The 18,307-nt window shown below is 38.7% G+C and overlaps 1 protein-coding gene across 1 annotated transcript in view; it reads right to left on the bottom strand.

Moving 5' to 3' along the window:
* PAN3 (poly(A) specific ribonuclease subunit PAN3) overlaps nucleotides 1–18,307 on the bottom strand; it is an 84,956-nt gene that overhangs the window by 54,902 nt on the left and 11,747 nt on the right. The window contains exons 3-6 of the mRNA XM_059836083.1: nucleotides 16,689–16,810; nucleotides 4,560–4,626; nucleotides 2,860–2,930; nucleotides 605–667 (exon numbers count right to left, since the gene is read on the bottom strand). Coding sequence (XP_059692066.1) covers nucleotides 605–667; nucleotides 2,860–2,930; nucleotides 4,560–4,626; nucleotides 16,689–16,810 — 323 coding nt within the window. The remainder of the gene's footprint in view (nucleotides 1–604; nucleotides 668–2,859; nucleotides 2,931–4,559; nucleotides 4,627–16,688; nucleotides 16,811–18,307) is intronic.

The following is an 18,307-nucleotide window of genomic DNA, read 5'->3' as shown; positions in this document are numbered from 1 at the left end:
CCAAGGCTCCATCTACAGAAATACTTAGCTCCTTTGATTTCATTTTAAGTATCCTATAAAAATGTCTTTAAATAGTAATCTTAGCTTTCCTGAAATCTAAAATTGAAATGCAGTTTAATAATTTCTAAACAGAGAAAGTAACCTTGAGAATATTCATAAAAATTCAAGGACTATGTTTACTTTTTAAACAAAAAAGTATAACATCTTTAAACATCAAAATAATCAAAAACAACTTGAATAGCCCAGTCACACTAACTAGTTTCAAAAAAGCTGTCTAATTAAAAAGCAAGGATATTCAGAATTACGATCATCAAGGTTTATCAATATTTTATTGATATCAAATATTTACACCCATATGGCTTGCCCATTGTTAAAGGGCTGCCAGGATAACATGATCAGCAATATCCAGATATAATAAAGATTAATAAAATTAACTTCCTTGCTTAACACAGCTACACATTACATGCTTTTACAGAAAGTATTCACAGCTTCACACACAAACATGCAAGTTTTTACACAGCTGCAAATAACTTAATAGTTCTAGATATTTAAAATATCACAATTCTAATTTGTAAAGGAAAGCAATTGCTCTTTATTCACTTACCAAGACTGTATTATATCTGTCCTCCAAGTCAGTGATAAACGAAGGAAATGCTGGTTTTGCCAGCTAGTTCAGAACAAACAAAACCTTAGCCCTGGGCTCTTAGCAAGTAAATGGAAAGTTTTTTTTCAAATAGTAGATGTCAAACTTCTGTATTTGAGCTAATCACCCAGGCTCCCTTTAGAGTCAATGAACAGAAGCACACACTTCTAAAAGGGTATCTATCTTGTGTTACAGCAGGCATCAAGCTCTAAATAAATCCCAGTTACTGCGGTGAGGGGAAATCACACAAGTTTTTAAATACCTGGCACTCAAGCATTTAGTGCTTTTGAGAAAATCGCTTAATACAATTTGAATATTGTACTCAAAAACCACTAAAAATATTAAGAAACGACATCCATGACTATTTGCAATATATTGTCTGGTAGTAAAATTCAGTCAGTCACAAAAGTGTGATTAATTTCTTGTAACTCTAGCCATCAATTTTTATCCACTTAAAGCAGTCACCAACATCTAGTCTTTCCCGAAATACTTTTCTCAACATGAGCTGAATGTTCCTTTAAGCTGCTCATCTCTCACTACTGACTATAGAGGGAGCCTGGATGCCTAGATTTTAGACAGCTCAAGTAATATTAGATTAAAACTTCCCCATTACTAGTATTATTTAACAAACTAACTTTTACACAAACATACATTACAAAATAGCAGTCAATAAATTACTAATATGAAAAGCAGAAACCTCTTTCAATTAATGCCAGTTATGTCTGAAATATTAATTGGAAAAAAATACAAGTCAATTAGTTTCACAGATAAATCTTTCTATTGATACTGTGTTAGCAGCAAGTGGCTTAATTTGCTGATTTTTTTTCTTGGGGAAAAAAGGGATCAAGTAAGAAAAGACTCTACATCAGTATTTGAGCTTTGAGTTATTTGAGCTTTATACTCAAACATTAACCTGTTTGTTTCCATTTTCTACTATTTTGATTAACTTTGAAGTAATTTTTAATATTAGAGGCAGTGGTCCCTCTGGTAATACTTCTGTACAATAGTGCATTTTCTTTTGTTTATGTGGTTTATATACCTAAGCACACAGTCACACTTGTGCACACATATATAGTGCTTGCAGACTGAGTTAAAAGAAATGTATGCTTATTTTCATTCTTACTATCCTCAGTAAGTGCATAAACAATACATATATAGTTGTTAACATCCAATTTCCAGTGCTCTACACTGGCATTAAGGAAAAGGGCAATTCAGAGATTTCATGTAGTTTGGATACATCATAATATTAGGAAGTTAACATTCTACAACAGCATTTCATTTCAAGAAACATCAGCCTGATGTGCCAATTATGGTAATTATCTTTAAGCCCAACCTTCACCTGCAGGAATGATACAGAGCTCCTAACTGCTAACACACAAATGAAGCTCTATGAAAAGTCACAAGCATGGTGATGTAGTGTGCTTTCAAGACAATGCATTATCGACTACAGGGAAGTTCAGGATCATGTGGCTAGTAAGAGGAGTGGTAAAACATGAAAGTCATCAGTGAAAGTAAGATCTGATAACTGCTTGGGAGAAGATGTCTTTTTTGATAAGCCACAGTTCACAAGAATGAGAAGTAATTCTGGAGTAACCAGACTTTTGTCTCTTATTCCAGCCACTGTGTTTGTAAGCATATAGGAAAACACCACAACCTGTGTTGCTGCAGGTCAAAGGTGTTTTAAGATGCTTTCTACCCCTCAGCAACAGAAAGATTTCTCAACAGACATTAGAGGGGGGAAGAAACCCAAGCCATAGCTTCCCAATAATATTATAGAGTATCTTTCAAACTAAATGCATTTCAAACTGTAAGAATTACTTTCACATCATGTATAAATAAATGGGGGAATGGTTCTTAATATATTCAGAACTTGTTGCCATGAAGGCTAGCAGGTGGCTTGTCTTGTGCCTCCGTACAATAAAAATCATTTGTTTTCAAATTCAATGGGCTAGGTCCTAATTTTTGTATTCAAAGCATTCTTGTAAACTGAAGTTTACAAGTGCTTGGAATATTTCTTAATAGCAGCAGCAGTCTGATCTGGTGTAGCAAAAATGAAGTAGTAAGATCTTATTTATATTGGCAGTGACATAGTAAAATAAATCCAGGAACATTAGAAAAATCATCCTTTATTTCACCTAGCATTTCAAGTTATTCCAGATCTTCTTCCCTGTCAACTCATATACAAATATGCTACTTAAGATCTAGTTGTTGCCTACCTTCCTCCTTTGAGACACACTGAGGGCAGCAAAGTCATTAAACAAGGATGAATTTGGTGAAGTTAGTGGATCTGTAAAAAGAACGTAAAACAACATGTTATATACCTCTAATATTAAAAAGAAATTTTACATTTTTTAACGTTTCTGTATGGAAAAAATCCTTTTGACAAAACTATGTTTAGCAACCACACTGCTAAAAAATGCAGCATTTATTAGATTCTGTGCAACTGCTCAACTGAAATTGAGCTCATTAGCAGAAGTTAGTAAGTTTAATTGCTGTTAACATTAGATAGACATTGTTAATGTCTATCTAACATTTCAAAGCCTTCCTCTCTCGAAATAAGTTATCTTCTATATAACACAGTCTTACAAATAATGATGTGGATCTTATTTGTCCTGTCACTCCAAACTGCATGGGTGGAGTTGTCAAATTAGCAGATGACTGCCAGCTGTAAACATTGGTGTTTTGATGAAACACTTTCTTCAACATTAATCAATACTCCTTAAAGGGGTAATTCTACAAGTGAAGCACAGCTTAGGGCAGGGCAGGGGGAGCGGCACAAAAAAAAGGACTGGAGACGCAACAGAATTTAAACTGGTTTCCAAAAGTCAGTCTGGTTTCTCTCCTTCGCATGCATCACCATACTATCTGGCCTGTCACAGCCAAACTCTGACTGCATTTAAAACTGGAGACCTCCACTGCCTTCAATAGCTAATTGTTAGGTGGGACAAAAGAAGTAGAATTAATCACAAAACCTACTGGAAATGAACCAGGAGGAAGAAAAAAACACCAAACCCCAACAAATTTCAACTTTCAAGCAAGTTAATTTTACAGTAGTTACTACCATGCTTAAAAAATTATAACCCTAGTAAGTATACTAGCTGCAGGGTCAAACATGCAAATGGATTTCTAGAACATCATTTACACAGCAATTTGCAGAGCAGAAATATATTTTAGACGTATGTCCTTGCCATAAGGGAGTAGTATCCTCTTCTTTAAAGAAGTTAGTTTGACAGCTATAGCTGAAATAATCTGCAGTGCCTGTTACAATTTGGAAAGCAATTCTGAAAAGTGCATTACAGAAGTTCAATATACCCTCCACAGTAATTTAGTGAGTATGTTGGCCTACACTGCGGAGACATTTTGCTTGGTTGAAAAACATGTTTCAAATAGCAGGGAAAAAAACGTAAAATGTAAAGTACTGTTTACAGGACAAAACTTAATATCTATTAAAAATCATCAGTTATGTGATACATTTCACAAAAAACATACAGCCCAAATTGAAGAATAAAAACCTCTACATTCATTCCACACAATAACTTATGTGAAAAGCACAGTAAAAAGGGATACTCCTGTGGAGCAATATAAATGCTTATTTAAGCTATCAGTGCTTTACAGTGGATCTCCAAACTAGCATTTCACTTGAAGCAACAAGACCAATAATGATTTTACTTTTTTTCTTGATTTGTTTTTCCCTACTGGAGCAAAGAGAAGGCTCAAAAATTATGAGTTCAGTAGCACTTCAGCTTTGGATTACAAGTAATCACACAATACACTAGTGTTAAAAAATAAAAAGTTCTACTGCATCTCAAATCCAATCAGAGGAGAAAAAAAAAATCCCTTAAGTCTCAGTTTTACTAAAGTGAATCTCTTAAATTTCCAAACATACTATTATACATATTACTTTTAAAGTACTTACCATGGCCTGCGTACTGCTTGGCACTGTCATTGAGAAGGCTAGGGGAGCTGCTGCTATTTGTCATCCTCTGCAAAAATAAAAGACAAACTGCACATGTAAAATAAAGCTGTAAAAGACTAAGTAAGAGCATTGTGGATGATATTTAAAAAGTTTTAAGAACAGACTATGAAACCTGTTCTTATTCCCCACTTAAATACTCTAAGCAGACAGTGGTTTGTAGTTGACAAAAACGTTTAGTAAAATAAAGCATTTTGCAGGAGAGTAATGCAAACCGAAAATGACTGTATATTAAAACAAAACACTATCTTCATTAATTTCTTCTAACTTGGGAGAGTCTACCAAACCTATGGTTCTCTTCCTGTACATCAAAATGTTAGATAAGCCAGTTACTTATCTCCTTTAAACATTCTTTCACACTGTACTCCTGAAACAACTCCTCCCTTTATTACACACTATCATCACAACATGAAACTTTGCCAACAAAAAATACTCAAATTAGTATAGCATTTGATAGATTCTTTTTAAAAACAAAACACCTTTTGAGATCTTTCAGCAAAATCATGCAATTCTTGTAAGCCAGCAGGACATCTGAAACCCTCTCAATTCCTCCTAGGCTCCACTTACTTCTCCTTCATTCCTCTAGAGATATGGGCTAGCCATAAACTGGACTAAGTGAGGCAGTGCTGCTCTAAGAACTACCACTGCTTTGATACAGAAGTTTAGAAGTGTCTCTCCGTACTCCTGCTTGTTATTTTCTTTGACCATTTTCTTCCTGTCTCCCAAAAGGAAGAAAAAGTGCAAGAGGAAAAGCAAGGCAAGGTCACCAAGTGTTCTCCATCACTAAGTGAGGCTACCAGTAATTTGTTATTCCCTGGCATGCTTTTGGCCCACACCAACCAGGACTCTCCCAGCCAATTTCCAGGCACTATTCAGCAGTGAAAAGATTTGAGATCCCTTCAAATAGACAGTTTGCATGCAGCCTCTGCTTTACTGGGTGAGCGTACACCAGCACAAACAGGCTATTTTTTGCCAGCTGGCCCGAAGCACCAAGGAAAGTTTCCAGGCATGTTTAATTTAGTAGTCTAGACACAGACTAAGAGTCAAAACTGGTCACTGGAGCTGCTCTTTATACTTACATTTTTCGACAGCCAATCTCAATGTTGGTGGCAGAGGGCAAGAAGCTTACTACATTATACTTCAATGCCATTTCATCTAATTCTTGACCAGAAAGATCAATATTCTGGAGTAAATTTGGTAAGAACACAGGAGAACCAACAGAAGCTGGAGTGTTATCCAGTCTGGTAGAACTGTAAACCTACTGCAATTCAAGTTTCTCAATATTCACAGTTTTCATACTACCACTGCAGTTTTTAATAGTTGCAACTAAAAGAACAAATAGATTGGGTAAATTAGTTTTTATGTGGAAAGCAAGTTGTAAAAAAAAAAAATAGCCTGCATTGTTAGAAAAGTAACTTGAAGAAAGTTTTGGTAAAATTTAGGTACTTCAGCAGGTATCTTCAAATGTTACCATCTTAACAACATGCTCAATCCCTCAACGCTTTATTTCCCCATGTATTATTTCCATTATCTGTGCTCCATTGTTACAGCAAGCTTTCCACAGTCATCCAGGTTTCTCTGATACAACTCTTCAGTCAGTACAAGTACTTAGTACTACATGAAGCAGAACATGCAGATGTCCTAGGACAATATGTATAATATACATACACATGTAACCACTATGTAAACCTTCAGCTTTTCCAAGACTCAAATGAAGAAAGCTGTTTGCTCTATGCTCTTTCCTTATTTTGATGACACCTGTCTCATTTTCCTAAATATACTGAACTGACACTGACACAATGTAACTCTCACTAAAAGGTTAGTGATCAACAATTAACTCTTTACACAGAAGGGATGCCTCTAATGAAACAAAGTTTACTTATTTCTACAAAACAAGGTAACAACTTAGCGTGGGTCTCCCAAAGTAACAACCTTGCCAAAGTTCAGAGACGCTCATCCTTCTGCTCACCATCAAAATAAGAATACATCAAAATAAATAATTTCTGGATCATAGTAGCTCAACTATTCATACATCATATTCCCTTCCTGACTAAGCAATGGAAAAGTTAAATAGTTTTTCACAAATATTTGAAAAGCATCCCTACTATACATCTTTTCTTGGCATTTGATAAATCCACACTGAGCCTTATAAGAGGAAGTGGTTTAGGAAGACATTTCCTAAAGGGAACCTTTCACATTTGCACAAAGTTTGTCCAGGTGTAGATAAAAATAGTGTTAATATCTATTTATAACACTCAAGATTTTCATAATAATTTTAATGCAAAAGGTAAATGGTCTGTTGGAATGGGGATAAATATGATATTGAGATCTGCATTGGTATCAAAGATGGTTAAGCATATGGCTTGAACTTGGAACCACCAAGCACATTTGTGCCATCAATATTTAACCTCTTCAAGTACAGGAGTTGATCATTCAATCAACAGACATGCAATGTGAACAGGTGACTGCAATGATGAAAATCAGTGCTGATATCACTAAAAACATATAGTATGTGCAAGGGAGGCAACAGATAGCAACAGATCACATTGTTCAGGATTCTGAAAGCACAGCGCAAACAAAGCCTATGAACATCAACCATGCATTTTACAAAGTCAAGTCTTGTTCAAGAAGCAAACATATTTTACGTGAACTAGGATTCTGAGAAACCAAAGCTTCTCTCACTGATCTTGGGCAGCTCTTGCTTTAACAAGTGCTTGTAAGCTGTACCTTGAACGAGGTTAAAAACCTCCACACCACCACTCGCTTTCATGAATTTTTCATTTTGCTCACTTATTAAACATTATCATAGAAGCCTTGTATATAATCAGTAAATGATTTTGAAACTGTTTTAGTATTAAAATTTCTACCACACCCGAAAGCATTTAGTCTTAATGAAGGTTATTCCTGTATCTGATTTTTACCAAGTCAGGCTGAAAATGTCTTGAAAGAAAAAAAGAAAACAAAACCTAAGTACTATTCATTATTTGTGTTTTCCGGAAGGCAGGTTTGATTTTAAATAACACTTCTCAATCTCTTCTAATGGTGTTGAACTATTTTTCATACAAATTCAACTTCAAGAAGAATGCAATCACAAGAACGTCAAGCCCAAAAGATGAAAGCTCCAGAAAGGTAAGAGCAACCATTAACAGAAGAGAATGAACTATTCATTCCTATTAAGCCTGCCAGGCAAGGCAAGCTCACATATATGAGAGCTTCAGACTTTTTTAGTACATCATGACTTTCACCATATGGAAGTTAATACAGAAAGACAACTTTGTCATAACCAAGCACCACACCAATGCCACTCAGTTCCATATAAACGCATTTTCTTTGCTTGCCTATCGCTATGATTTATTGAGGTTCTTTAAGTACTAGTTAAAATTCAACTAGCTGACTGGCATACATCCTGCCCCTCTCCCTTTAAAGAAATTAAAAAGTTGTTTCTGTTCACATCTCAAAAGAAAGCTACTGCAGAACAAAACTGTCACATTCATCCCTGTCCAAGGATTTAACCTGAGGCTTCAGCTTGAAGTTCTTCTACTGTTGAACCTTCCACCAGTAACAAAATACAGGCTCTTTAATTTTATGGAAAAATTGAGAAATAAAGTTTTTCAGAATACTATGTTAATTCCTGCATAGTCAAGCAATTAAGTTACAGGAGGGGAATATGCTCATTCAGAAGTTTTTACTCTTTCTTCGAGCACCAGGATTAATCAAAGTAACTCATCTCCTCTTAGGAGATAGACTGTGTGAAAAGGTACTGTGTCAAAAATGAAACTTTTGTCAAAGTGTAGCATTATCTTACCTAGACGTAAGATAGGCTATTGCGTACTAACGTTTCCTATTCAGAACCGCTGCAAGTTAAGGTCTTTTAAAATAATTAGTATTTTCACACAGACTTTAAGACAACACTGACAGCAGATCAACAGCATCACTGTAAAAATAATTTCCACATTAGGTTGCTGTTTTAATAATAGTTTTGAGGCTTAGATACTTTTCACAGACTCACAGAGGGGCTGAGGTGGGAAGGGACCTCTAGAGGCCAACTGGTCCAGCCCTCCTGCTCAAGCAGGGCCACCTAGAGCTGGTTGCCCAAGACCACGTCCAGACAGCTTTTGAATATCTCCAAGGATGGAGACTCCAGGACTTGCCTGGGCAACCTGTGCCAGTGCTCACTCAGTCACACTCACAGTGAAAGAGTGTTTCCTGATGTTCAGAGGGAACCTCCTGTGCTTCAGTTTGTGCCCATTGCCTCTGGTCCTGTCACTGGGCACCACTGAAAAGAGCCTGACTCTGTCCTCTTTGCACCCTCCCTTCAGGTATTTATGTACATGGGTGAGATTCCCCAAGCCTTCTCTTCTCCAGGCTGAACTGTCCCAGCTCTCTCAGCTTTTCCTCACAGGAGAGATGCTTCAGTCCCCTCATCATCTTTGTGGCCCTTCGCTGGACTCTCTCCATTATGTCCATGTCTTTCATGTACTGAGAAGCCCAGCACTTCAGGTGTGACATCACCAGTGCTGAGCAGAGGGGAAGGATCATCTCCCTTGACCTGTTATCAATGCTTTACCTAATGCAGCCCAGGACACCATTCACCTTCTTTTCAATACTTCCTTGGTTCTCTATGCTAGGAAAACAAGTGTTACAAGAAATACTCCCACCTTCCAAAGGTATACACCACCTTGCCTCTACCCTTCAATATCCAGTAGCGAAACCCAAAATTATAGCTGCACTTAAGACAAGTTTGCTTTGCTTTCATCTCCCTCCACTGAAGTATATAGTTACAAAACTGTCATCAAGATAGAGGATGAATAAAGCTTTGCTGCACACAATTAGATCTAATTTTACACAGCTTGTGTTACAACGCTTATCTTAAGTGAAGATTTTTGCTTTCTTCTCTACCATTTCTTTTCCCCAAAATACATAAGAGACGGCATTTGTTCCTTCTGTCTCCACATTCCTCGCCCTAACCCTAACAGAATAAGCACTTCCCTCAGGTTCATTCATGTGCTAAGCATGTTATCTCAAAATATGTTGTAGTATGTCACAAGCTATTCTCTTCGTCTTAATACTGTTCTACTGGAGCTATATTTCAGAATTTTCTTTGTAATTTTTAGAATAATGTTAATTGAACTATAAAAGCAGTCATCCTGCAAAAGAGTAAGATTGTCACAACCAAACAAATCATTGTTTAGCTGTCTGACTCTGTGACCTACAAAGGGTGATACCTTTTGCTTTCTTTTCTAAACAATCCAAAACTGGTCTTCAACAGTTAGCATATTTGGCACCATCTACAGCATGTCCCACTCACAACTGTTTGAACTAAAGCAACTGGATTTCTTCAGAAAGTGTTATGTAAACAACTGCATAATTTTAAATATAAAATAGCATGTCTGTAGTTCCACTCAGTTCTCAACAGTTAAAAATTGAAGACATTTACAAGCTTCTGTGCTATAAGGAGAGTTTTATTACTCGACTCTTGGCAGATGCAGCAATGGGAACAAAGGTCTTTGTGTTTATTCAGCTGCAAGGCTTTGAAGTGAGCATGGTGTCTACTTCTCAGGCTTTTGAAGAACACTTAGTATACCAACATTAGCATGGTGAAAGCAAGCAAGACCAATTCTTCTCCATTGCTTGGTCTTGCCAACTGTAATACTGAAAACTGTTAGGTCTTTTTTTTATTTTGATTAGAGTGCTTAATTGAAAAGTTGTGATTCTTACTTTCTACATAACCTGCAGTCCAATGAAAGCCATGTAGTTATAAACCTCATCCTATCAAAATAAGGAAAACCTTATTTCTGTGAAGTAACATACATGAAGACACCTTCTACTGTTTTATGCTCTTACAACCAAATTGTCCAATTCTAATATGATATTAGAAGTCTTAACATCAAGGTATTCCTCTGCCTCATCCTGCTATAAAGTCACAGAATCACAAAGGTTGGAAAAGACCTGTAAGATCATCAAGTCCAACCGTTAATAAAAAAAACCCAACCCAACCAAAAAACCACAAACAAAAAAACCACACCACCATGCCCATCAAGCCACGTCCCACAATGCCACGTCCACACGCTCCTTGAATACCTCCAGGGAGGGTGACTCCACCACCTCCCTGGGCAGCTTATTCCAGTGTCCCACTACTCTCTCATTAAAGAAATTTTTCCTAATATCCAGTCTGAATCTCCCCTGCTGCAACTTGAGGCCATTTCCTCTAGTCCTGTCACTCGTCACTTGGGAGAAGAGACCAACACCCACCTCTCTGCAACCCCCTTTCAGGTAGTTGTAGAGAGCGATAAGGTCTCCCCTCAGCCTCCTCTTCTCCAGGCTAAACAACCCCAGTTCCCTCAGCCGCTCCTCATAAGACTTGTGCTCCAGACCCCTCACCAGCTCCGTCGCCCTTCTCTGGACACGCTCCAGCACCTCAATGTCCTTCTTGTAGTGAGGGGCCCAAAACTGAACACAGGATTCGAGGTGCGGCCTCACCAGTGCTGAGTACAGGGGGACAATCACCTCCCTGCTCCTGCTGGCCACACCATTTCTGATACAGGCCAGGATGCCGTTGGCCTTCTTGGCCACCTGGGCACACTGCTGGCTCATCTTCAGCCGGCTGTCAATCAACACCCCCAGGTCCTTTTCTGCGGGGGAGCTTTCCAGCCACTCGTCCCCAAGCCTATAGCATTGCATGGGGTTGTTGTGACCAAAGTGTGTGTAGGACTCGGCACTTGGCCTTACTGAACTTCATCCAATCTGCCTGGGCCCATCCATCCAGCCTGTCCAGATCCCTCTGCAGAGCCTTCCTACCCTCAAGCAGATCAACACTCCCTCCCAACTTGGTGTCATCTACAAACTTGCTGAGGGTGCACTAGATCCCCTCATCCAGATCATCGATAAATATATTAAACAAGACCGGCCCCAAAACTGAGCCCTGGGGGACTCCGCTTGTGACCGGCCGCCAGCTGGATTTCACCCCATTCACCACAACTCTCTGGGCTCGGCCATCCAGCCAGTTTTTAACCCAGCGAATAGTGCACTTGTCTAAGCCACGAGTCGCCAGCTTCTCCAGGAGAATACTGTGGGGAACAGTGTCGAAGGCTTTGCTGAAGTCCAGGTAGACAACATCAACAGCCTTCCCCTCATCCACTTGGCGGGTCACCTGGTCATAGAAGGAGATCAGGCTGGTCAAGCAGGACCTGCCTTTCATCAACCCATGCTGGCTGGGCCTGATCCCTTGGTTATCCTGCACGTGTCCCGTGAGCGCCCTGAAGATGAGCCTCTCCATAATCTTCCCCGGCACCGAGGTCAGGTTGACAGGCCTGTAGTTCCCCAGATCCTCCTTCCGGCCCTTCTTGTAGATGGGCATCACAATGGCAAGCCTCCAGTTGTCCGGAACCACCCCCGTTCACCAGGACTGTTGATAAATGATGGAGAGCAGCTTGGCAAGCTTCTCCACCAGCTCCCTCAGCACCCCTGAGTGGATGCCATCAGGCCCCATAGACTTGTGGGTGTCCAGGTGGCATAGCAGGTCGTTAACTGCTTCCTCCTGGATCACGGGGAGTTTGTTCTGCTCTCCATCCTTGTCTTCCAGCTCAGGGAGCTGAATACCCTGAGGATACCTGGTGTGGCTATTAAAGACTGAGGCAAAGAAGACATTAAGTACCTCAGCCTTTTCCTCACCCTTCATGACAATGTTCCCCGCAGCATCCAGTAAAGGATGGAGATTCTCCTTGTCTCTCTTTTTGTTGTTAATGTATTTATAGAAGCATTTTTTGTTATCCCTTATGACCGTGGCCAGATTATTCACATATCCTTTTACCATCCCAACATAATACTGCTAAAGCTCCTTCAGGCACCTTCTGTATCTTTGATCAAGCCACAAGTTAGTCAAGGGGCGGCACTAACGCCAGAGGAACACAGACACCAGCTAGCCAAGTGGCACATGCAGAGCGACTGAGCAAACAGCCAAGCATCAGACACATCCTGGCCCAGCCAGCTCCTGCTCCTCACTGCTGGGAAAGCCAAAAGCAATGAGCTGCTTCTTGAACCACACCTCTGACTCTCTCTCGGCTGTTGCTATGCCAAAAAGAAAAAGAACAGCTTCAAGGACAGCATGCAGTCTGTGGGCCATGTGTTGTGCAGGCCTGCTCTGTTATTAGTTTGAGAAGGGGAAAACAGAAAATATACGCTTTGATAAGCTGGAAATCTATACTGCTAATGCAGTATATGAAAGCACATGCAGATTCAGGGAAGAAAAAGACACATGAAACAAAACTGTATTACGGGAAAATGCAAACCAATGAGGAGAGGAGACTATTAATCAATAGTAAACTAGTGAGTAACAACAGAAGAGGCCAATGGGGGGGCAATGAAAGGTTGGCTAACAGCAAAGACCTTTGAGGTAGGAGGAGTGGAATGATGAGGCAAAGAGATATTTTTCAGAAAAGAAGAAAAGAGAAGAATTAGAGCCATGGCCACTTCAAAAATCCTGCCTCTTCCAAACTGCACCAAGGATTTTCATTCTTTTTCCCCCACTGCAAACTGAGCACTGCCATTAATTGGATCTTCACCACTAATCTAACCCCAATGAGATGTTCGAGATCTTGTAAAATATTCAACACATAAAAATGAAATCTCAAAGTCAGAAATAGCCGTTCTGCACAAATGTTGACCACTAGTCACCTACATTATTTATGATCAAAGAAGCACATCCCCCCCCAATTCATCATGATACAACCCACTTTTACTTTCCTTCCTTTTGCTGCTTACTTAACACCGTAACACAGATTATGCACTGCACACAAAACCATGATGATCGCAAAATTTGCATATAGCTTTGCTTGAGGCAATTTGGCTCCATTACATATGCATTATGATAACCCCAATATACACAATCACAGTCTTTTCAACAAATCTCAGTTTTATTTGCTGCACATGACAAATACATTCTGGAGATTAATTAGAAATAGTCAAGAAGACTCGTCTATTGAATCCCTGATGATTATGTTGGAAAGTATCTAGTGAATAAAGCATGGACTGCAGAAAGATTATCTCATGGTAAAAGAAAATGAGCGTTACCCAGAAGAGACTGACTCTATTACTATCTTTGATAGATTAAGGCCAGTTAAACAACTTGAACCAAGCTTTCTATGTGTGGTCATTAACTCCGCTCCTCACTTTCCAGCTGTACAGGTTAGTCTCAAAAACTCTGGGGTCTCTAGTTTGCCAGCACTGTTTGGGGGGGGGGGGGGGTTTGTTTGTTTAATTGCCATCCTTTTTCTTCCCATGCCTTATGCACTGCCAACTAACAGTCTTCCTGAGAAGCATGTGAACAGCATGCAGGAGGTAAGGCATGGAACCGTAAGATGAACACTTAATCAACTATCAAATGGATGCTCATTACAAGTGCACCACGCATCTTGTGTCCTGAGTAAGTCCCACATAATTTTCCCACCGAAAAAATTATACAATGTTACAAGGAATACATGTCAATATATAACCTCAAGGCTGCACTGGCAACCTAAAGTTAACATTTCTTAACATCTAACTGTATCTTACTAGTGTTTTTCTAGCAGTGTGTTTATTTGCATGTTTGAGCAATTTCCCAGTTTTAAAAAACGAGCTGAAAAAGTTTCCTCATATTGCATCACTGATGCATCTATTTGTGAACTGCACAGATCCACCAGAGATGACTGAGTAACTCATAGATGGAACTGATGTTTTCCTCTGCAAAAGCAAAACTGAGAGGCTAATGAGATATTTTACAGAAGACTTCTGATGTTCCATCGATGGCAGAACACTAAATTTTCAGTATCTTTAGTTTGATTCAAGGACCTGGAGAGAAATAGGCACATGCATTTGTTCTCTCCACCCTACTTTGCCCCAACTTTGCATTATGCCAACTTGTTTCTTTGTCCCAGTTTCTGTGTTTTTCACTTGCGCAATTCCAGTCCTCATTCTGTGAGCATCCCACCACCGTCTCCTCTTGGCTTCAATTCCTTTGCTCAGTCCTTCCTTACTCACTAGTTCCTTATTCACTTAGTTTCAGCTCAGGTTCTGTAAGCCCACAGCCTAAGTCTCTTTTCCCTTACACACCCTTTGTTCCAACCAACACAGATGCAGCTCTCTTTCATTAAACACAGATCCACTTCCACGCTGCTTCAGTCTGAAGTGGAAGAAAAGGAAAGAAGGAAACGAAGCAGATCAGCGTTCCTGCTCAGAGTTCAGGCAAGGCCTAGATTAGGCCAGAGCTCTAACTGCAAGAATGTACTCAAGCTGGAACACGCCGATGCACACTACATCTTTGGGAAATTATCTAACATCTAGGAAGTCTCCAGCAGTTCTATATAAACCAGTTTTGCAAAGGTTTAATGAAGTGACAAAATCTGGGCAAATTTTCAGAGAGAGTGCAAAAGGTATACCCTTGACAGAACCACCAATCTATCAGATTTAAAGTCTGCATTCCAAACCATAAAGCATTAGTATTATTAAAGTAAAAGTCACTAAGATTTTTCCCTCACGTTGTTCTCCAAAGGGCTGAATGACATGGAAAACTGCATTCCAAGTGGCTGAACTTTGTTAGTATGGACTTAATTTAGAACCTGACACACGATCAAAACAGACAGCATTACTAGCTTTACCTATGCAAACAAGAACTTAAATTACATCATTCAAAGAAAAAAAAGATCAATATAAGAATGCTTTTTAAACTGTAGTTTAATGCCTGTAAGCACTTTCTCAACATGAATGAAATCCTTCTTCAGAAGTAATCTTCCTTAGCCTCCAATGGGTAAGAGGCACAATTTATTCTCTTTTCTCAAAGAGAAACACAATGCCTTGACTGTTATCTCACAGGCATTAGTAAAGTATTTAAAAATACCATGAGCATTCATGTTAGATGCACGCCTTATTGTCTTTCTAGAAGAAACAATTATAATTAAAAATTTGTGTTTAGAAAGACACCAGTGTTGCTGTAGAATACAGTTTAAGGATACAAAACATAATGACTTTGCGCTAAAAAGATATAATTATGTGATCTCAGTGATACCAAAAGTTGTAACTTCCAGCTTCAATAGTACACTTCAGGGTCAGAGGTTAAAATTTTTCATTTTAAACCATGCATCACTGTCAGTAACAAACATTTCTATAGTTGAATTGTGTTGAATAAGAAAATCCAGCCTTCCTGAAAACATGCAGTTAAAAAAAAAAGGAACACACCTAATTATTTCCCACCTTTTGCTGAGTTATTTTTCAATCCATAATACAGCCACAATTGAGTTCAAAGTAAGCTCATAAGGAGAGTTTTCTTGATATAAAAGAGAGTTGTTGTCAGGACTCAGTGTGAACTGTTTGACTTGTGCTCTCTTTCATTTACCAGAAACTGGTTTGTTAAACCTTTGAGTACAGGGAGAGACCCACTTCTTTTCAGCTTTTAAAAAGCATAACAGTTTGAGGGAGTTATTATAGTACTACACGTGTTAATTCAATAGATACTCATTTAGGTTTTAAATATGACAGCCTTTTGCTGTATATTTTGCATAATACTACCAACAATAAATTCCACCTCATGGGAGTTCCTATGCCAACATCTACAGAACACTATAAATACAAGAAAACATTTCAGAAGATTTAAATGTGAATTCAACATCACTGAAAGCCACCAGAGACTGAGTTTACAAATTCTGAAATTTTTGCCTAGTAATTTACAGGTTTGACAGTTCACATTTTGTTTCAGTGACTTTTGATCTTTGAAATGTCTCAAAATCTAATTTTTATATATTTAGTAAAAGGCTGTCAAAATAAGCTATGAGCCTAAAAAGAAATCTAGGAACACAGAGTTAACACACGTGGCAAAGCCCAACACAACAGCTCAGATAAGTGCCAATAAAAACAGACTAATTTTAAAGCAATAATATTTTTTCATCGCCATTTGGAAGATTAAAGTGAATATATACTCTGTATATACACTACAAGATGACACATACCAGAAGGCTCCATTTTTCCTGCCTCTTGAACAGTTTTCCCTTCTTGGTGCAATTCCAGACAGAACTAATGAAAGACTACACAATTCACTGCTATTACCTGCATCATGGGATACTTTGTTTCAGCGGGACTTCCAAATCCATTAACGCCAATGAAGCTGGTGCTAAAGTAGGAATCTGTGAGACTAGCATCCGCTAACCCACCGCCATCTATTCCGGGAACTAAAAGAAAAAAGAAAGGTGTTTCAGAAAAAGTTTCATTTACCGTGGGTTTATTTGCTAATATCTATGACATACTTTTTTTGGCAGGGGAGGGTAGAATAGGAAAAGCTTGGTAACACTATTTCAAATCTATCTTCCCAGCAAAACAGCGAAAAACCTATTAGTGTCCAGAATGGAAAAGAAACTTTAGGAAAGAGGTTACCAAATGATAGCATATGCAGCATGAAGTTACAGCACAAATGCAAAAAGAGGCAGAAAAGTAAAAAGCTTTGATAGAAACAATGAGGAGTTTGAACTTTAGAAACAAGAATAACAAGGCAAGTAATGATATCAGAAAGAAAATAAATCAACTAAAAAAAGCCTAGAAGGCAAGCTTATTTTAAGAAAACCTATATTCTTGCATACACATCTTGGAAATATATCTGTCGAGTAGAGCTTTTAACTGGATGCACTGTTCTTTTAAAGGGTAACACACAGAAAACATACATTTAAAAGTATCTCAAGTCCTTTCACACAAAACACAAACATTTTAAAAGCTTCCTCAAAAGCATAAGACTATTTTTATTATCTCATACTTCATAAAGTGGCAACAATTTTAAGAAGTGTGGCCAAAAACTCTTTTGGACTGAAAGCAAGCATGAAGGATGTAAGAAGAAATTAATCCCCTGTCTAGAAACCAGGGTCTTGACGTGCTACCACAGTACTTTAACCAGAAATAAATTAATTCAATACTATGAGACTACAGAGAACAACAAGAAGCAGTCATAATTAACACAAAACACTCAAGCAGGTAGTACTTTGATAACAACAAAAAAAAGAGTTTACAATGGTATACAAGCTGCACTTCAAATTAAGCTTCTGAAAAACACCCACAGCAAATTAGAAAGACACTAATCAGTACGGCCAGGCCACTGCAAGCCAACAGGCATGAGTAATTGGTAGCTCCAAGGTAAGAAGGCACACATCCAACTCAGAAGAACATCCTGTACCAAACTATTCGACTTGAACTTCTGGGAGGACTCACAGCCAGCCGGTGACACACGGAAGCAACTTCCTGATCCTAATCCTCAAAGGAAATAAAATGCAACTTTGTGGCAGAACTAAAGGAATGCAGATTATAACCTCTCAAATTTCATCAGAATGGGAATTTTCCCTCCAGAAGAGACTACATAAACTGGTAAGCCATTTCCATGCTGTAGGCACAGGAAACAGCAAAAGTACAGCCAGATGAAATCACAGGAAGGGCTGGAAAAGGAGAATGACTAGCAGCATCCATACTACAGACAGATGGAAACACTGCCCAGCTGCACTCCCCGAGACTGGAGCTGTATGAACTAGCCAACCAGGGGTAACACCAACAGCACCTCAAATGAAGAGCTCTATGTGGAAAGAGATCAAAAACTGAATACTTCAGTTGCAATCCTGATCAGCTTTGCAAGTGAAAAAGATTCTTGAAGTATTGCTGCCAAATCTAGAACATTATTTGTATAGTCTGCA

The sequence above is a fragment of the Gavia stellata genome, chromosome 1, assembly GCF_030936135.1.
Source record: "Gavia stellata isolate bGavSte3 chromosome 1, bGavSte3.hap2, whole genome shotgun sequence".
Classification (NCBI taxonomy): Eukaryota; Metazoa; Chordata; class Aves; order Gaviiformes; family Gaviidae; genus Gavia; species Gavia stellata.
Note: the sequence above shows the minus strand (reverse complement) of the source record. Positions and strands in the feature narration are given on the sequence as shown.